Source organism: Hyperoodon ampullatus (genome assembly GCF_949752795.1).
Source record: "Hyperoodon ampullatus genome assembly, contig: scaffold_107, whole genome shotgun sequence".
In the NCBI taxonomy this organism is placed as follows: Eukaryota; Metazoa; Chordata; class Mammalia; order Artiodactyla; family Ziphiidae; genus Hyperoodon; species Hyperoodon ampullatus.
Genome location: NW_027640852.1, coordinates 873,744 through 895,606, shown reverse-complemented (window position 1 = coordinate 895,606; position 21,863 = coordinate 873,744). Strand labels below are relative to the sequence as shown.

General features: G+C 38.2%; 1 protein-coding gene across 1 annotated transcript; it reads right to left on the bottom strand.

Moving 5' to 3' along the window:
• Positions 1 to 1,309: 1,309 nt before the first annotated feature.
• LOC307070022 (UDP-N-acetylglucosamine--peptide N-acetylglucosaminyltransferase 110 kDa subunit-like) lies at positions 1,310 to 7,418 on the bottom strand (the record flags this gene model as incomplete). Its single annotated transcript, XM_079728639.1, has 3 exons — positions 1,310 to 2,302; positions 2,474 to 4,459; positions 7,362 to 7,418. The coding sequence occupies 3 exons, from the start codon at positions 7,416 to 7,418 to the stop codon at positions 1,310 to 1,312; spliced, it is 3,036 nt and encodes a 1,011-aa protein (XP_079584765.1).
• Positions 7,419 to 21,863: the final 14,445 nt, after the last annotated feature.

The following is a 21,863-nucleotide window of genomic DNA, read 5'->3' as shown; positions in this document are numbered from 1 at the left end:
TTTGTTTTGTTTTTTTGCGGTACACAGGCCTCTCACTGTTGTGGCCTCTCCCTTTGAGGAGCACAGGCTCCAGACCTGGAGGCTCAGCGGGCATGGCTCACGGGCCCAGCCGCTCCGCGGCATGTGGGATCTTCCCGGACCAGGGCACGAACCCGTGTCCCCCGCATCGGCAGGCGGACTCTCAACCTCTGCGCCACCTGGGAAGCCCTATAACATGTTTTTTGATGAAACTTATTTAATGTACTGGAGATAACTGTGACTTACTGATCAAATATTTGAATACTTATACTTACCTGGGATTTCATTTCTGCTGAAAGAAAAAGGAAGAACAGGACTCACCTAAAAAAAAACAAACTTTAAAAATGAAAGTAAAAATCTTATCACACTATCACTTTTGGAAGCAGCATAGAGGGGCAGTCAACGGTAAAACACTGGTGAAATAGGTCAAAACTCTAGGCCAAAAATCCATTATTATTATCATCAGTGACAGTACCACAACTGTGCCCTTCATAATTAATAAGCAGTCCTAAGAATCTTCATTTGGCACCAGATGATGTGTTTAAGAGAAACACTCTGGGAGGTTTTGAATCAGACTTGGTTTTGTGTTAGCCAAGTGACAGGAGAATTTTTACAGTGGGGGGAAGGGAAGAAGGAAACGGAGCAGAAAAAGAACTGAAGCCATCATCTACAAACCAAGAAAGCACTGAGCGTTCCAAAAGTTATGTCAGACACTAAAGTGACTGATACAGGCTCAAGTGGTTTATAAAACCTATAAAAAGACTACAGCAGCAAAGTCCCCATTTATCTGTAGAGTTCAGAAACTAAAACAAGGAATATTTTAGCTTAAAACCTTATCTCAAGAGAATCATATACACTTCACATGAATAAAAATACCTGAAACCAAACATTTTTAAAAGCTCCAATACCCAAAATATAAAGAAAAAAATTAATTCAGAAGACTCAATCAATCCATGAGAATCACAAAACGGCTGGGCAATCTCCATCTCCCTTCCACACTAACCATCCATCCCCTGGAAGGCCAAGGGAGATCAGACCTTCCAGACTTACCTTCCAGACCTTCCAGACACCTGGCTGCTGCAAAATTCGATGGAGATTCCTTGTGGAACAGCAGTTTCCCATCTCTTGTGTCTCTCCCTATCGTGATCATGCAGGAAGCAAGTCTGGCTGTGCTATTTCTTATCACTGTCTGTCACCCATCTGCAACATGATATTGAAAAAGTAGTTCCCTTTCCCTCAGAAGGTTGAGGCTCAGCTACAGGGGTAATTCTCCTGGGCACACAGTCATGATTTAGGCCGACTCAGTGACTTCAACAGGCTTAATCATGTGATCGGGTTGGTTGCCAGCTGCATAATGCTCCCACATCTGTAGATAGAGCCGCTCTAGTTCCATCGTGTATTGTTTGGTGTTGAACAGAAGGCTAGATGTTCTCTGCTTCCAGACTTTGCCACGAATTTTCTTCAGGTATTCGAGATAAGTTCCCAGTTTCACAGCTATCTCTTCATATTCTTGTCTATTTTTAGCAATCAGCTCAAGACAGCCTAAACAAGTGAGCTGGGAAGCTGCAACTCGGGAAGCAAGAGTCTCTCCTGGCATAGTCACCATGGGGGTCCCTGCCCAAAGGACGTCCATCCCTGTGGTGTGTCCATTACAGAGTGGAGTGTCCAAGCAGACATCAGCCAGCTGGCCTCTCCGAACATGTTCCTCTTTAGGAGCAACAGGGGAAAAAATGATACGGTTCGGGGGAAGGCCCATATTTTGTGTGTACTGTTGAATATTAGCTTCTCCTGCTGCTGGAAAATGCAACAGCCACAGTACACTATTGGGAACACGCTTCAGAATATTGGCCCACATCTGCAAAGTAGATGGGTCAATTTTGTATAACTGATTAAAGTTACAGTACACAATGGCATCTTCCGGTAACCCGTACTGAGAACGTGTGGTTACAATAATGGTACGGGGAACCTCCTCTCCAGTGGCAGCCTTATTGTTGATCAGGGTAGTTGCCAGTCCATTGCTAATACTAAATCCATTAATTGGAATCTGAATTTGTCCTCTGTTAATCATTTCAATAACTGCTTCTGCAACAGTATTCATAGGAATGACAGGCATATTAAGAGCTGTATTCCTGCTGTCTGCGTTGTCTTCTCCATCAGGACATTTCATCTTGACTATTTGCACATCTGATAGACTATCAAGAAATGCTTGGAGGTCGATGCCATTCAGCACAATCCGATTGTCATAAATGTGCCCATTGGACTTAAAATCGATGACGGCTTTTTTCTTCAGGTGAGGGAACATATTAGCATGATCACCAATAAAGAAAGTATGGGGCATATAAGCCAGTTTCTCAGAATACTGCTCAGCAACTTCAGCAGGTGAAGTTTCCTGATCAGTGATGATATAATCCATGAAAAGCATGCCACTAGTCCCAGGGTACCCCAGCCACATTGCCTGAATAGGAGCTGGCCTGAGAGCAAAGAGTTCATTTCGAGCACCCCTGGTATAACCATTCATGTTTACAAGGATGTGTATACCATCTTGATGGATGCGATCAGCTGCTTTCCCATTGCATGGAATCTGAGAAAGATCAATGAAATGATTGGCTTCTGCCATCACCTTCGCTCGGAAGTTTGTGCCATCATGTGGGCTCAGGGCATAACAGAATATCTCAAATTTATCAGGATTGTGCATGCCTGGAATAGACTGCATAAGATGAGAAGTAGGATGATCCCCAAAGTCAGAACTCACGTATCCTACAAGCAGTCGACCATCACTGAGCTTCAAGTCTTTTGGATGTTCATACGGTGGTTTATGAAGGACACTTATATTAGCCAAGCAGAGGTTCCCATGCCTCTCAGCAATAGCCTTCCTCAAGCCATGAGAAAGAGGATAGAGCATACTATGATGAGGCTGCACAGAAGGCAACCTATTCTTCTCCAACTGGTCAGCCACAATGCTGGCCAACTTCTTCATTCGCTCCTCATAGTCTGTCCAATCACAGACAACCTGCAGGCAATGAGCCAAATTACAGTAAGCGTCAGGAAAATCAGGTTGAAGCTTCAGAACAGTGCGATAAGAAGCAATTGCTTCTGGAATATTCCCTGCATCCTGGTGAATGGAAGCCAGATTGCTGTGGGCATCCGCAAATGCAGGGCTGATCTGAACGGCACGAGTATAACACTGCAAGGCTCCCTGAACATCCTGCATCTCCCATAGAGTGTTTCCCATATTACAGTAGGCCTCAGCAAAGGTAGGACTGATTCGAATAGCCTCCTTGTAATGCATCAGAGCTTCGTGCAGTTTTCCCTGCTGCTTCAATACACTTGCTAAATTTGAATGGGCATCAGCACAGTCTGGGCAGAGCTCTAATGCTTTACGATACAAGCGAACTGCCTCTTCACTGTTTCCCTGTTCTCCTTTGATGTTGGCTAGGTTATTCAGAGAGTCTGCATGGGTGGAACACAGCCGGAGAGCTGTATGATAACAATCTTCTGCTTCAGCAACACTGCCCTTCTCTTTGAGAGCGTTGCCTAGGTTGCAGTAAGCATCAGGGAAATGTGGTTGCAGTTCAATAGCTCGCCTGTAGGCGTCTATTGCCAGATCCATCAGGCCTTGCTCATAGTATACACAAGCCAGGTTGCCATGTACCACTGCATGATTTGGACTCAAGCTTAGGGCACGAAGGTAAGCTGCCACAGCTCTGTCAAAAATCCGTGCCTCATTGAAGACATTTCCTAAATTGATATAAGCATCCAGGAAATTGGGGTCAAGGGTGACAGCCTTTTCAAAGTGATGAATTGCAAGCCAAATCTCCCCTTGTGCATTGAAAACACAGCCAAGATTACTCCAAGCTACTGCAAAGTTCGGTTGCGTCTCAATTGCTTTCAAATAATATGCCTTGGCTTCTTCTAAGCCACCCAGGGCTTTGAGCAGGTTCCCCAGGTCACTGCGAACACAGTACAAATCAGGATTGTACTGAAGAGCAGAGACGTAAGCTTGTGCTGCCCCTTCCATGTCGCCTGCTGCTACCAAAGCGGCTGCCAGGTTAATAGAACCATCGATGAAATCTGGTTTGAGACGCAATGCATGCCGGTAATGCTCAGTTGCTTCCTGCAACTGCCCTCTTTCCTTGTACACATTCCCCAAATTCGAATAGGCTTCTGCCAGAAGAGGGTTCTGTTTAATTGCCAGAGTACTAAAGCGGGCAGATCTGTCCAGCCTTCGACACTGGAAGTGTATAGATGAAAGTAATAAAAGTACACCAGTATTGCCTGGCTCTTGTCTCCAGAGCTGCATGCAGTGTCTCTCAGCCGCCTCAAAATCTCCTGCCTGATATTCTCGATGTGCCAACTCAGCTAACCCTTGGAAGGAAAGCATACGTTTCGTTGGTTCTGTGCTGTCGGCCACGTTGCCCACGGAAGACGCCATCTGGAGCTTCTGGAGAGAGTGAAAAAAGGGGGTAATTGAGTCCCGCTGCCGCCACTACTGGCAAGAATGTTTCTAGTGGTAGCAAACACAAGCGCAGCAGCCGTACCACTGCTTTGGCAGGCTTAAGCGGCGGCAACAGTTACAGGCACCGAACCTTAGGAACTCTGGTAGGCCATCTACCTCTCATGCTCTTGAAATCTTAATTCTTAACCCTGCCCTCTTCCACCATTTTTCTCCTAATCAGGGAATAAAAATTACCTATCCATTTGTCTTAGAAGAAATCAAAAGTCAGTAGGCCAAACACTTTTTAAAATATTGTTTTCTGTGCACTTGGAAATGAAATCCATGATTGACTTTTCTTCATCATTCATATAGTCAACGTGGAAAACATTAGGGCCATGAATTTCAATACAGTAAGATCAGAAAATTTTAAATTGGCCTTCCCAAACCACTAATAAGTAACCGATGCTGTATATAATGCTAAAATCTTAGAGACTGAGTTTGATATTTTAAAAGTTCTGAAAACATTAGCTAACTTCTCCTCATCAAATTTCTCATGCCTCAAACCTGAGTATTAGTTTTTGAAAGATAAATTTATTTATTTTTATTTATTTATTCTTATTTTGGCTGCGTTGGGTCTTCAGTGCTGCGTGCAGGCTTTCTCTAGTTGCAGCGAGCAGGGGCTACTCTTTGTTGTGGTGCCCGGGCTTCTCATCACAGTAGCTTCTATTGTTGTTCCACAACTCTATGGGTTCCTGTTTAGGTCCTACGGAGAACCCTAGAAATTAGTTCATGTAATTATAGGTTTTTGCAAAATTGTCAAAAGTGAGATATTTTAATTTCCATCAGGTAAGACCAGCGTCTATTTCTTTGTCAATTTCCTTCTATCATATTCTGCTATGTTGGATCATATTGGATTGGTCACAGGCTTTTTGGAAATCTAGCTAAGGAGATGTTTTAAGTGAGGCTATTATGTGATTTTCAGACACCACCATATGTAATTGACTATATACTATCCCATTACAGGAATAACTTCCAGTACTCTTACTGACTACTCTACTGACTTAACTAGCACAAGACACAGAAGCATAAGGACAAAAACCACCTTACAATATAGCCATGTCTTGCACTTCACAGCTCTCAAAGCATGTGCATTTGAAGAAGAAAAAAAGAACTGAAAAGTATAAAACCAGAAGTTATTCTGTGGAAAATTATTTCAATCATCAGGCATGTGAAAGATAAGTCAAAGATCCAGGTTTCTTCAATGCTTAGTCAAAATGGAAATTTCCTTCTGTCAAGAATATACTCCAGGGCTTCCCTGGTGGTGCAGTGGTTGAGAGTCTGCCTGCCGACGAAGGGGACACGGGTTCTTGCCCCGGTCTGGGAAGATCCCAAATGCTGCGTAGCGGCTAGGCCCGTGAGCCATGGCCACTGAGGATGCATGTCCGGAGTCTGTGCCCTGCAACGGGGAGAGGCCACAACAGTGAGAGGCCAGCATACCGCAAAACAACAACAACAACAACAACAACAACAACAATATACTCCAGGGGCTTCCCTGATGGCACAGCGGTTAGGAAGCCACCTGCCAATGCAGGGGACACGGGTTCGAGCCCTGGTCCGGGAAGATCCCACATGCCGCGGAGCAACTAAACCCGTGTGCCACAACTATGGAGCCTGTGCTCTGGAGCCCGTGAGCCACAAGTACTGAGCCTGCGAGCCACAACTACTGAAGCTTGTGTGCCTAGAGCCCGTGCTCTGCAACAAGAGAAGCCACCACAATAAGAAGCCTGCACACCGCAACAAAGAGTATCCCCCAGTCGCTGCAACTAGAGAAAGCCTGCGCACAGCAACGAAGACACAACACAGTCAAAAATAAATAAATAAATAAATAAAGGAATATACCCCATCAATCATGTGGGTAATGGAATGGTGTGAATGAGTATTTTATCAGAATTCCTGTAATGCACAAACCTATAGCAGTACTGAAATCAGTAATGCATTTATAATAGTAAATATTTATGAGGAAGTAATCCATAGAGGTTTTCTCAAAGTTAACAATGAAAATTAAAGTGACATTATCAATAATAAAGTGTGATGCTGAAATAAACTTTTCTAGCGGCTAGAAAACTTTTCTAGCCACTAAACTATTAATAACTAAAAGCAAACTCTAATCAACCATGTTAAAAGAAATCTATGTCTATAAACTACAAAGTTTATTTCTTAAAATTTTATTTCTAAAACACATGAACTGTCATATGAGGAGGCAGATAAAGAATATATAGCTACAAGAGTGGGGAAAAAGATTTATAGAGACACATCGGGCAGTAGTTAATTTTCAAATGTCATTTTTCTAGATTTTGTGACACCTATAGTATTGATATTTGAAAGCATTTAAAAAATTCTAAGTTGAAGATTTGCTACTTCCAGGTAGAGTAAAATATTTTGAAGCAAAACACCATTTCCACTGAGAAAAATTTAAAAAAGCCAAATAAAATAGTCAGCATTCAATCAAAAATTTCTAGACATACCAAGAGATAGAATCATATGACTAAAATTCTAAGAAAAGAACAGATAATACAAAAATATTTATATAAGATATTGTGTATATTTATCAGGAAATGTCTTTATCAAGAAAAGACTTTAAAATCATCAGAATTAATATTATATTTTATTTATTTGTATATTTTATTTATATATAGATATTTATATAAAGAACTTAAAGATAAAGCCCTAGTTAAGGCAGTGACAAAAGCAGTAGCAGAGGGAATGAAAAGAAATTGTTATTTTCAAGGATATTTTGTCAGTAAAAGTCCAAGATCAAATGTCTGACTGCATACATGGGATGGATAGACGGAGTGGGAAAAATCAAAGTTAACTATAGAGTTTCTAGTGAAGATGGGGTTGCCATCACCCAACCCAAGGGGTTGCGATCATCCCCAAGGTCTAGGAGACTCAAAGGGAAGGTCATGGTCGAGGAAAAGTTAATTGCTGGGAAAATAAGAATCCCAGTCTCTCCATCTCCCTATACTAGTTTTTTTTTAACATCTTTATTGTAGTATAATTACTTTACAATGGTGTGTTAGTTTCCACTTTATAACAAAGTAAATCAGTTATACATATACATATGTCCCCATATCTCTTCCCTCTTGCATCTCCCTCCCTCCCACCCTCCCTATCTCACCCCTCTAGGTGGTCACAAAGCACAGAGCTGATCTCCCTGTGCTATGTGGCTGCTTCCCACTAGCTATCTATTCCTTACACCAGTTTTGTTTTTCTACGTAGCAGCATTTCATTCAAGGGGAAAGTCATTGATCTGACTGGTCAAATTAAACACCATTGTTCAAGGCACATTTACAGTGGTTAGTTCCTCCACAATTTAGAAAGTAACGTTCACAATTTCCCTCTTACTACACCGTGGAACACATTGGCCATTCCTCCAAAGTTTCCACTCCATAGAGTGGATCAGAGATGACATTAGCCCAGAACTGAGAGCTTGGCATGAGATGGTGTCAACGCCACCTAGAGCTCTGGCATAAATTATGAACAAAACCAGCTCTACAGAGAGCTCTGCATGGAATCTTGTCTCAGCCATAATAATGTGATTCTGTTTTTCATTTGGTTTTCTTCTTTTCTTAACTTTCCCTGGCCACTCTGACAAACAAAATTTCAGGCATTCCTGGGCCACCCTCTAACTTTATTCCGTCTAATGTTATCCAGTTTCCCAAGAAAATTACTAACAATAAAGGGGAAAATTTGGAACATGGTGAGTTTTAGCTGCCTGAAAATACAGGGAACTGAATCCATTTAAGTAGCAAATTATTTGGATCTCAAATATGCCAGTAGAAGAGCAGACTAAGCTCAATTTAATGTACTCTTACTGGAGACACATGTAAATTCTGGGTCAATTTTGAAAAAGTTAAAAGCACATAGCTGAGGTTAAAAGAAAGAAAGGAACACCTGCATGTTTCAGAAAGTAACAGAGAAATTAAATACAGAGAAATAAGAGCAGACTGATGTGTATGGGTTCCGTTCCTTAGTATAGGCCTTATGTAAATAGGGGCTGGAGCTAGAAATCTAACATTACCTTGAGGCCAGGAATTTAGACTCAGGATGGAACAATATTGAGAAGTTAGTACAGGTATGCTACAGAAATTTCATGAGGAACTGCTTAGTCCATTAAGAGGGCCAAGGGAGGTGGTGAGGAAGATTGATATTTCTTGAAAACCTTCAGGTACAGAAAACATCAACACCTCTGAAAAGTAGGCCTGTCCTTCCCAGAGTTGTGATGGCCAGGTTGTCACTAACCTGTAAGGCCCTGTAGGAATCAGAAACTGCAGGGAGAGTAATTCAAAGAAAAACAGATGCAGGATGGGTGTGGCAATAAATCCTAGGACCCTATCAGAAACAAAATTAAAACCACTCTAGAGGGAAATTTTAACAAACCAGAGCAGAGAGTATCCTAACCAGAATAGAATAATAATTCTGAGGAAGTTACTTTACTTATTTAAGTAATATTCAATGCATTTCCATGGCCAGGCCCTTTTGAAGAATTCTAAAACATATACAAACAATTCATTTGTATCTTATATATCCCACCATCCAGAGCAAAATTCACTTAAGAACTGTACTGGTGGAAATCGGGCAGCACTATGGAGAAAATAAAAATGTGTGTACCATCAAAAAACATGAAGGTAAGAAAGATAATGTCTAAATTTTCAATTATCCTGTGTTTTATTGAAATCTTTTGGAAACCCAAAATAGAGAAACCTAGGAGGAAATGAAGATTTAAATATTTAGAGATTTATCAACTCATCTATAACAGCTTTATTAATCTCTTCTTTTAATAACATTGCTGAGAGGTATAAATGTGTCCAGTGATAGGGTTGAATAAGCCTGAGAGAATTTCAATTGTTTACTATTCTTGGTCAGCTCTTAAGACCTTTCAGGAGCATCTTGATTTTCATGGCCTCATCCAACAAAAAGCAGGATATTTTACAGAAAGTCCGGGTCCACTTTTTGGCTTGCTTTTGTCTTTATGTTTTTGGTTTTTTCACATTGGGTGGTACATTAGGCTACCTATTGCATACTCCCTCATTCATGCATGCATTCATTCAAACAATATTTACTGAGTTGAGATATTTAATTAACAATAAATGATGTTTAGATGAATGAATGTGCTTTTTATCAAAGTAAGTGTAAGTAGTGAGAAAAATTACAGAATGTATGATCCTAGCCACACAAAAGCTTATAACTGTGTTGAGTATATAACAGATGCTGATGAAATAACTAATATATCATATTGGACAGTTTCTAAGTTCCAAAATGAGTTTTTATAGATAATCAGAGCATAAGGAGGACAAAGAAGGGACAGTTCATTATGGGTTGAATGTAATAATAAATGTACATTTCAGATGAGATTTGAGATTGACCTTAAAGAAGAGGACTTAGATATATGAACAGAGAACAAAAAAGGCATGGTGATAGCATGTGCATAGATAGTGTGGCCAATATTTATGTTCTTCATTAAAGATAGTCAGAGATAACCCAAATGTAACTGATTCCATGGGTCCATTCTCAGTGTCCAAACAAAACGGCAAATCCTAGCTTAGTAAAACTAATGAAAAACACAGTCTTTAACAAAGAGATTGTGAAGGAAAGGGGGAGAGAAAGGCTTGCATCCCACACCACACAACGAAACTTATTGAATTATTTGTTTAATTTTCTCCCTCTGAAAATTTCCTCTCCCTCTCTCTGTACGTGTCTCTTCTCCCACATCTGGCCACACTCTACCAGCCATCTTTCCAGATCTTTCCAGAACTCTCCATCCTAGTTTCATTAGGCCACAATTTAAACATCTCACAGGTCTCCAGGATGCATCCCCATCACTTATTCCACAAAGACAAACAAAGGACACTTCTCAGGACCACGTTTCTTTGAAGGAAGAGGTCATGAGGAGTGATTATAAATAATATAAGGTGGAGAGCAGTGACTTAAAATACCATTTTTCACATTAGAATGTGAATACAGGGAACTTTGGGAAACTAGAAAATCTAGAAAGGATTCATTGATAATTATTTATTTTCAATGAATAAAATAGAATGTAATAATACAGCTAAATTCTGACAGATTAACTTTTTCAAAAGTTGCTTTCACACACCTTCACTATTGGGATGTTTGATAAACACACATTTCCTTCTTTGCTTTCTTCTTTCTTTGCAAATACTGGCACCAAACTTTCAAACAAGAAGAACCTTCCCATAAGTCCCTTGCCAGGCAAGATTAAGGTATAACAATCCAAACAAATTTTTGAAGAAGATAACTGGTTGAAAGCACAAGAAAAGAGCTGGGTTTCTCTTATTCAACAGTCACATAATGAGTTATGTGGGAATTGGTTTAAAAAGTCTCTCTGCAGGAGGGACTAAGGTTAAGATTAGAACTTCTGAGGCCAGAAGAGCAAAATGACTACAAGAATCCACATATTTTCAAGAGCTGCCCTTTGGATGTGAGGGATTGATTTTTCCCACTACTTTTTCAGCAACCCAACTGGTGTCTTTATTAAACGACATAAGAGAATAGAGTGTGGCCAAGAAGGCTTAGCTTTCCTTAGCCCCAAGTCAGATATTCTCCAGTGACTGTCCACTCAAATGAAAAAGAGAGATTTACAAAAGGAAACTGGATACAACTGAGTGTACCTTAATTTCAACCCTTTACCTGAGTTATTTGTTTTGCTTTCAATTCTCCACTGAAGTGCCTACATTAATATATTTTAAAGAACATTTCCTTAAGTTGAAGTATTCATTCAGTATATTCATTTACTATAATTTAGAAAAGCCAAATGATTTAGGCAAATTCATTTCTATATTGACACAGCAGTGTATTGTGAACTAAATGACACCTGGCAGTTCTTTACTCAGATACTAAATCAATTAGAAGGCAGAACAAGGATACCTACCCATTCAGGGGAGGAAAGGTCACTTAGCCTCTGTAGCTGTCTTAGGTCTCTCATCATCACAGTAACAAATTGAAGACTACAAACCATATGATCATCTCAATAGATGCAGAAAAAGCTTTTGAAAAAAATTCAATATCCATTCATGGTAAAAACTCTCCAGAAAGTGGGCATGGAGGGAACATACCTCAACATAATAAAGGCCATATATGACAAGCCCATAGCTAACATACTCAATGATGAAAAGCTGAAAGCATTTCCCCTAAGATCAGGAACAGGAAAAGGATGCCCACTCTCACCACTTTCATTGAAGGTAGTTTTGGAAGTCCTAGCCACAGCAATCAGACAAGAAAAAGTAAATAAATAAAAGGACTCCAAAATGGAAAGGAAAAAGTAAAACTGTCACTGTTTGCAGAGGGCATGATACATAGAAAATCTGAAAGACACCATCAAAAAATTATTAGAGCTCAAAAATGAACTTGGTAAATTTGCAGGATACAAAATTTATATACAGAAATCTATTGTATTTCTATACACTAACAGTGAACTATCAGAAAGAGAAATTAAGGAAGCAATCCCATTTACAATCGCATAAAAAAGAATAAAATACATAAGAATAAATCTGCCTAAGGAGGTCAAAGACCTGTACCCAGGGAACTATACGACACTGATACAAGAAATTAAAGATGACGCAAACAGCTGGAAAGATATACCATGGTCACAGATTGGAAGAATTAATATTGTTAAAATGACCATCATACCCAAGGAAATCTACGGATTCAATGCAGTCTGTATCAACATATCAAGGGCATTTTCCACAGACCTAGAACAAATCATTTTAAAGTTTGTATGGAAACACAAAAGATCCTGAATAGTTAAAACAGTCTTGAGAAAGAAGAACACAACTGGAGGAATCATGCTCCCTGTCTTCAGACTGTGCTACAAACCTACAGTAATCAAAACAGTATGGTACTGGCACAAAACATCGATCACTGGAGCAGAATAGAGAGCCCAGAAAGAAACGCATGCACTTATGGTCAATGAATCTATGACAAAGGAGGCAAGAATATGCAATGGAGAAATGTCTGGGCTTCCTTAGGGATGGTTTCATCAATTAATTTGTTTTCTTAAATGGACCATACTTTTCCATGTCTTTGTATACCTTGTGATTTTTTTGGTTGAAAATTTGTCTTTCAAATACTATAATGTGGTATCTATGGAAATCAGATTCTCCCACTTTCCCAGGGTTTTCTGGGCTTTTGATTGTTGAAGGCTGTAGTAGTCTGTTCATTTAGGGACCATTCCAAACTATTTTTGCAATGACTGTTTTCCTTATCGTATGTACGCACTGAAGTCTCTGTTCCTTTAGTTCATGTTTAGCTAATGTTTTGACAGAGATTTCCTTGAATTTCTGCACCTAAAACAAACAAAAATAAATATACACAAGCACATCCACATGCACGCTCAAAACCACACACCTCTGCCCATTGTGCAGATTGCTGGATCACTCCTTCAACATTTAGCTGACCTGCATTGAGTTCAGGGCTCCCCCCATGGTAAAAGCTTAGAGACTCCTCTGGTGTTTTCAGAACATGCATCTTATCTTGAGTATGCATGTGGCTTTCTTAATTTCTCTGGACACATGTGTACTTTCTGTAGGTTCTAATTTCCCAAAGAATCTCCCCCGACTTTGGCTCCTGCATCTCATGGGGTGTATTGTATTTCAGTGCACAGTATTCTGCCCCAGCCATCTGTGCTTTGTTAGTTCACCTGGCACTTCTTTGGAGCGATGACCGCCACTTTTCCAGACTGTGTTCCAAGTTAGCTAAGACAGAGATAAGCATCTTGTGTCAGTCCTTCAGGTAGCTCCCAGACAGGTTAGAACAGATACACATAATAATCTGACAGTACGGTCTCTTCTGCTCCATCCTCAAGCACGATTGAGGGTCCCATACTAGGAATGGTCTGCTGCTACTTTAAGACTGTCACTGCATTAAGACTCCACCACTTTAAGACCATCACTACACTAACAGTGGATGAGGCAAGGGCAAGTAAAAATGCCACAAAGCTTTCCTGCCATTTTCAAATTGCCTCTTCCCTGGTTCAGTATGTGTTTGGTTGCTATAAATCTTTGGCTGATTTCAGGACTAAGAGAAACTCAAAGAACCCCACAGCAAGAAACAGTAAATCAAACTCTCAGAAGCCAAAAGACACAGAAAGAATCTTTTCTCACAAAGGAGAAAGAAAAAAGAAATTTGTTACAAAGCAGGGATCCTCAGAAAGATTAGAGCTAATTTCCTATATGAAACCATGGAAGCAAGAGGCCAGACATATTTAAAGTGCTGAAAGAAAAAAATTGTCCACCAAGAATTCTATATTTGGCCAAACTGGTTTCAAAACTTAGGGAGAAATTATCGCGTTCCCAGATGAACAAAGGTTGAGGGCGTTTGTTTTACACCTTCCTACCACTGCCCTATGAGAAATGCTAAATTGAACCTTCAGGTTGAAATCAAAGGACACTAGACGCAACTCAAAGCTGTAGAAAGAAATAGAAATCTCCAGTAAAGATAAATACATGGGCAAATACTAAAGCCAGTATTGTGTTATTGGCTTGTAACACTACTTTTTATTTCTTACATGATTGAAAAAACAAATGCATAAAATAATCATAAATCCATGTTATTGGGCTCACAAAGTATAAAGGTGTAATTTGTGACAACAGTAATGTAAAGAGGAGGAATGGAACTGTAGAGGAACAGAGTTTCTGTGTGCTACTGAAGTTGCTTTCAATTGAAATTATATTGTTTTAACTTTAGGATGGTAAATGTAATCTTCTTGATAACCACAAAGAAAATATCAATAGACTATATGCAAAAAGAAATGAAAAGGGAATCAAGAGTTCACCACAAGAAAATCGGCTAAGCACAGAAGTCAGTAATGGAGTAAATGAGGGGCAAAAAATGCATAAGGCATACAGAAAACAAGCAGGAAACAGACAGAATTAAGTTCTTCCTCATCAGTAATTTTTGAAAAAGTAAGTGGATTAAGCTCTCCAATAAAAAGATAAACATTGGCAGAATGGACTTTAAAAACAACCATAATCCAAGTACATGCTGTCCGCAAAAAATCCACTTGATTTCAAAAGATACAAGTTGCTTGAAAGCTAAAGCACAGAATAAAATATCCCAAGCAAATAGTAACAAAAAAGAAAGAGAGAGAGAAAAAGAAAGGAAGGAAAGAAGAAAGGAAGGAAGGAAGGAAGGAAGGAAGGAAGGAAGGAAGGAAGGAAGGAAAGAAGGAAGGAAGGAAGATAGATCTGGGATGGCTATGTTAATATCACACAAAATAAACTTTAAATCAAAAACTATCACAAGAGGAAAAGGAGGCCACTATATGTTGATAACAAGTTCAATCTATCAAGAAGATATAACAACTATAAACATATATGTACCAAACAACCCCCCAATATGTGAAGCAAACATTGACAGAATTGAAGGAAGAAATAGATAGTTCTAAAATAATAGTTGGAGATCGATACCTTGCTTTCAATAATGGATAACACATCTAGACAGAAGATCAGTAGAGAGGTAGGGGGACTGAATAACACATTTAACCAACTAAACCTAACAGCCATATATAGATCACTCCACTCAACAACAGCAGAATACACATTTTTCTCAAGTACACATGGAACATTCTCCGGGAAAGACCATATGTTAGGCCACAATACAAGTACCAATACATTTTTAAGAAATTGAAATCATACAAAGTATCTTCTTTAGCCACAGTGAAATGAAGGTAGAAGTCAATAACAGAACCATTGATAGCCATTTCCCATCATGCCTGCCACACATGATATAAAGCAATGAAGGGAAAAACATACTTTACCATTTAGAAAAGTGGGAAAGAGGACATACCATTGACACAGGGTGTGTGCTGTTTCCCGTTGTCAGGGATAGAAATAAATTAGCATCATTTATTCATTAGTGTGTTAATTTCTTGGTCAATCATTGGGCAGCCAGTGTTTCTCCCTGATGGGAAGATTTCCTATACTCAGTGTTGAGTGGAGCCAACCTTGAAAGGGGCATTTTAAAGGATTATACTGTGATGGGCTTCGCAGTACCCTTCCTCCTATGCCAGTTTTTAGGCTGGGGTATTTCCATGGAGTGTGTACAATTGTAGGCCCCAGTTCAACAGAATGTAGTTTGAATCATTTTGTTAATACATTCCCTCAGTACTTTGTCTTCTGTATCCTTTTGCATTTACTTCATTCTTTATTACCACTGTGAAACAACTTTGTTTCCTGTTCAGATGCCAAAAAGTGGATATCAATACCTCCTGAGTTTTACACATCACAGATCAGTTTTGGATATCAGGGAAAGAAACAACAGCTATTTCCAATGACTTTGAGACCTACGTTGAACATGTGATTAACATGTTGAGTGTTGAAATGTGTGTCGAGCTCATTATACTTGCTCTAAAAGGTTTCAAACTGCAAAGATTTAAAAATCTTTATCTTTGAATAGTTTTCCTGTGCTGTCCCTTTGTGTCAGACTGTTAATGTGCAGTCTGGCACCTTCAAATAATGTGGCTTTGTAACCAATTATTTACATGTTGTTTTATCCACAGAGAATCTTTTTTTTTTAAATAACTTTACTTATTATTTATATTTGGCTATGTTGGGTCTTTGTTGCTGCATACGGACTTTCTCTAGTTGGGGCGAGCAGGGGCTACTCGTCGTTGTGGTGTGCAGACTCCTCATTGCTGTGGCTTCTCGTTGTGGAGCACGGGTGCTAGGCACTGGTGCTTCAGTAGTTGTGGCACGCGGGCTTCAGTAGTTGTGGCTCATGGGCCCTAGAGCACAGGCTCAGTAGTTGTGGCGCACGGGCTTAGTTGCTCCGTGGCATGTGGGATCTTCCCGGACCAGGGCTCGAACCCATGTCCCCTGCACTGGCAGGCGGATTCCCAACCACTGTGCCACCAGGGAAGTCTCCACACAGAGAATCTTAAGGTCAAAACATACAACTCGATTAACTACACTTCCTCCTGTTCACATTTCCCTCAACTTTTCTTCATCTTCTGTCTATGTATCCTTGGCCCTGTTTATATTAAGTGCTTTTACCATTTTATTGGATTGTCTGTATTCCGGTGAGTTACCACAATGCTTTATGAGACACGCTAGGATATAAATGCATTTAAGTAATATATATATATATGTAGTCTGCTTGAGTGCAGTGTTTTTTTTTTCTGTACTGAATTTATTATCATGCGTCGGGATAAAATGTAGCATAGGTCGATATGTAAATTGTAAACTAATAAAGTCTTAAGAGTGAGGAAATAAGTCTTTTAAATTTAATTATTTATTGTAAAGAGCAGAATAGCATACATAAACAGGTGCCTAATGAAAACTTGTATTTTAGTTTGGAACTCTCATGAACACTTATTTTTTTGTTCTTCTTATGGTATGATAGTAGGCCATTTGATTATTTTTATTTTTATGGCCTTAAATTTAGAACAAGGAAATATTCATAAATTTTAAAAAGTATTTTTCTTTAGTTGATGGGGGTGGGATACTGGAGAAATGAAAGGTCAAACACCTACTGAGGAATCCATACTTGTCTATATAGTGTGTACTTTTATTTCAATAACTGATTTAAAATTCGTAAAAAGATGCTCTAATAAGTTATTATGCCATTTTACAGACTGAATTAAGTGAATTTCAGGGAGGTATGAAACTTGCCTAAGGCTATCCAGCTGCCAAGTGGTAGAAGTGAGAATTAAATCCAGGTACACCTATCGCCAAAGTTTCTGCTCATCTCTTTACATCATCCACTTTTAATAGCCAATGCTTTTCTGCTTACAAATATGACTGAGGTTTCCAGACAGTCAACATTGCTTTTTAATCAGATAGAAAAATTACTGTTGCTTCTCTAAAGACATATTCCTTTTCCATTAAGTGACTTTAGTCGTTCAGATAATACTTCCAGACAGTAGTCATCATACAGTTGGAGACTAAGAACAGAACTCAGGGATGTGTCTAGCAGTCAGTAAAGACCAACTGGGCTCACTGATGATCCTTACGGTCATTTCCTCTAGACTAACATAATGTTATTAAGAAGACCCTAATAATTCACAGTACTGCCCTTGCCTGATTGTTTGTTCTTCTCCCTCTATCACTCTCTCTTTCCCCATATTATTATTATTTTTGACAATTTTTGGTGAATTAAATTCAGGGATTAGTATTCAGGAACGCTAGTCACAAAAGCAGAGAATCTTAGCTCACACCAAAGGAAGAAAATAGAGAAAAAGTATAAATTATATGAATACACACATATCACACATGTACCAACTATATGTTGCACTTCTCCAAAATCTGTTCGGTATCTGCACATTTATTGTATATTAGCAGTAAGACTAGAAATGAGCGTTACACTCTGTTTACAAGATACAGAAAACAGACCCAAATATGAAAATTACTAGCAATGAGAATGGGGAAGAAAGACTACAACAAGGAATGTAGATGATATTTTTGTTTCTTAGCTATGATGCCAAATATTGAACTTTCAACTTGAGACAAGGAGGCCATAAAAAGTTGTATTAGTTTCCTAGAGCTGCCATGACAAAGTACCAGAGACTGAGGAGGTTAAACAACACAAATTTACTCACTCACGGGTGTAGAGGCTAGAAATCTGAGATAAGGTGTCTACAGGATTGATTTCTTCTGAGGTATCTCTTCTTGGTTTGTAGATGCCATGTTCTCCTTTTGACTTCACATGGTCTTCTCTCTGTGCATGTCTGGGTCCTAATATTTTCTTTTTATAAGGACACCAGTCATATTGAAATAGAGCCCACCCATTTGACCTCATTTGACCTCAGTTACCTGTTTAAGGGCCTTATCTCCAAATACAGTCAAATTACGAGGTATTGGGGGTGAAGACTTCCACGTATTAACTTGAGCAGGACACAGTTCAGGTGATAATAGAAGATAAGAGTAATTTAAGCAAGTAAGTAACTATTGTTTACAGTGAGTTGCTTAAGGATATGAATTTACTCAAAAAAAACAAGAAGAAGTTACATAACACTGTGTGTTATACAAAGATATTAAATTAATCATCATAACATCCTGTGAGATGGGCATTAAATTAGACTAAGCAAGAGTAAGCAACTTATCCAGAATTGTATAGTTGGTACTTTCCAGAATTTAAACCAGGTATTTCCCAGTTCCATTCTACATTATATATTCATTTCATTACTTGAAATGAATTTTGAGTCTCCATTTGTTTAGTTTCTTAAGTTATATGGGGATAGAATGGAGTTGGATATTTTCAGTGACATTCACACATGGGGAAGGAAATTGAGTCCAGAAGCTTCAGCAATGTTTCCATGGAGAATGCTAACAACAGAACCAGAAACACCGTTATCCTTTTGGTTCAGAATCAATTTTAAGAAGCCCAATGTTTTCCAAACTTTCACCAATGGGCTCTGTAGGGTCCTCTAACAATATCTAAGAGACTAACTAGTTTCACATTCCAAGCCACTTAAGACAAGGAGGTCTGATTGTTCTCTGTGAGGAAATCAAGTGACAATCATAGCTGGTAATTTAGGGTAGTTTCTTCAGGGCCCAGGCAAAACCTAATACACAAGTAATAATCATTGTTAAGTGCATCTTTGACAAGGATTCATCAAGTTTCAAAGAGGTCTATAACCTGTGAGAAATTATGATCAAAGACAAACATAGACCACAGATATTTAATTAATGCTCAATTATTTATGAGTTTAACTTTGGTTAACCTCATTTTCCTTCTACTAGACAATTTGCAATTCATCTCCACAAAGAGACCAGAATACTTACCTTCCAAAACAAGATTTATTGTGTTCCTTTAATTCAAAGCAGACAGTGACTTCTACATTCACTCCACCAAGTTTTGCTAGGAGAGAAAAGGAGACATTATATTTTGTCTTGAATTACATATGCCACCATACTTGACTTAGCCCATCCTACTGGAAGCACTTTGATGTAGATTCTACAGTCTTGTCGTACATCTTCTGTGGAATCAAGCCAAGGGAATCACACATAGTTACAGCTGGAAAAACGTTTGTTCTGGCTTGATACTTTTAGCCTTTACCACCAAGACTTTATCACCAAGATCTTTACAGTCTCTAAACAGGAGACCTTCTTGCCTTCCCTTTTCATATTGACAAGGAAGGTAAAGGGAAGAACTGAGAAGTACCCAACGTCAGCTGGCAGCCAGCACAGATAAATCATCTGTGGACATATTGTTTCTTTCAAAAGATATAAACATAAGAGGAAGTCCCAATGTTTGAAACGATTGTGCATAATAAAATTCCATGAAAACCTAGAAATCCAGATGCAGATCAGTAACATATTGGCTAAATAAGCTGTTATGTTCATGCAATGGACAAGTGTACAGACATTAAGAAGAACGAGATACTCTTTTTGATGAGATTCTCTTTTCACTGAACTCATCAGTGCTGCAAAAACAATGTTACATAATACTTTTTCCTTAACATTATATCAGGCATCCTCATCTTGTCCTGCATTTATTGCCAGTGTTACTAAAGTTTGTCATTTACCTCTTTCTCTTTTAGACATATAATTTCTTCTTATTTTGGAAGCATTCATCAATCCCCATTTTACTCTTTCTTTTAAATTACAAATGAATATTGAATTTTATAAACTATCTTTTGGCTGATATTTCAAGTGATTGCATAGTTTTGCTCTCCTTGGACCTTGTTATATGGTAAATTATATTTTGTTATTTTATATATGCTATTTATTATATATCATATTATGTTTACTAATTACATTTATTACATTATAATTACATTATAATTAAGGTAGCATTTTGTTTTAGATAGACAGAACAACCAGTGGAATAGGAAGCATCTTAAAATTAAATGCAAGAGCATAAGGTAATTGAGATTAAAATAAAATTCACATTTTGCATCAGTAGCAAAAATTATTCAACAAAAGTGGGAAAATATGGCTATCATTACTAAATTCTAGATACAGCAACTAGTTAAAAGTTAAAAAATAAACTGCAAAGGTATCAGAAACCTGGGAGACATGAAATAAAGTATTCATGAGGAATACCTTTCTAAGATACAAGGAAAAAAGGATAGATTTAATTATATAAGAATTAAAATTTGCCTCATGGCAAAATTCACTACAAAGGTCAGAAAACAAGCAAAAGAAATTTGGAAATATATTAAGAAATGGATATGCTTTCTTTACAACTTTTGAGAGAAGCACATGTTTCTTTTTTCTTTAACCTGTTATGGGGGTATTAATCTATAATGTAAGTGCATGGTTCCTTTCCTTTTATCTGTAATGTGAGTGTCAACATGCGGCACTGTTCCCAAGCACAGATTTTGGATGTTCTTGTACTGGTCCCATCACTGACCATCCACAAAAACTTACAAATGTTGCTTCAGTTTCCTGGGGGTTAGAGTCTTAGCTAAGAAATGGAAGCAAAATAGAACTTTCCCGCAGGGATGACAGAAGGTTTTAAGGAGTAAATATGTAAGTGACTTAGCACAGTGCCTAGTACAAGAGAGATCAATAGAAGTACTTATCAATTTTTTAAAGAGACAGATGAAAGAAATCAAATGTGGTAATTTCAATCTATTCATATATATTCTTGACTTTAAACTACCTTTTCATTCATTGGATGACCTAACTTGCTCATGCTTTTTCTTACTCTAGTGAACTTGGGTAGCTAATATCATAGTTTAAAATTTTTGCTTTTATATTTACAAGTAAATTCGACCTGTAAATTTCTTTTTCCTTACAGTCCTAATCTATTATCAGTATTAGGATTATATAGAAAACAGGATTTCCAGCTTCGGTTCTAAGCTATCAAGATCTTCAATCCACTCCTAATATAGCTATAACTCTCACACATGTACCACCCTTCTTTCATGGGTCCTGGAAATTTCTACTGCATACTTCAAAAATCAACCATGCACTTAAAAATAAGTTGTGTACATTTAACCTAGCATACCTAACCCTTTTCCTTTAGGAGAGTTTTTCAAGTAATCTTGCCCACCGTATTCTTTAGAGCTTCATTAATAATGGCAAAAAATTAAAACAACTTAACATTCAACAAATGGGCATTTTTCATAATAATTATAGAAGCACATACAGTAGAAAACTATAAACTGTTATTGAAACAGTGAGACATAACTAGTTTTATTCTTAGAGAACTATGTTTACTTAGGTCCCTTTTGTTTAAATAAGTACATTTCTGTATATGTATGTATACAGTCATGTATTTATATACACATACGTTATTTGTATGATATAGTTATATAATCATATGAAATACATACCTTAGATTTATATTTGTATACATACACAGGAATATAATTATATATATTATATAGTTATATACATTGAACTGAAAACTGGTAGTATACATATATATCGTGTATAAATGTGTG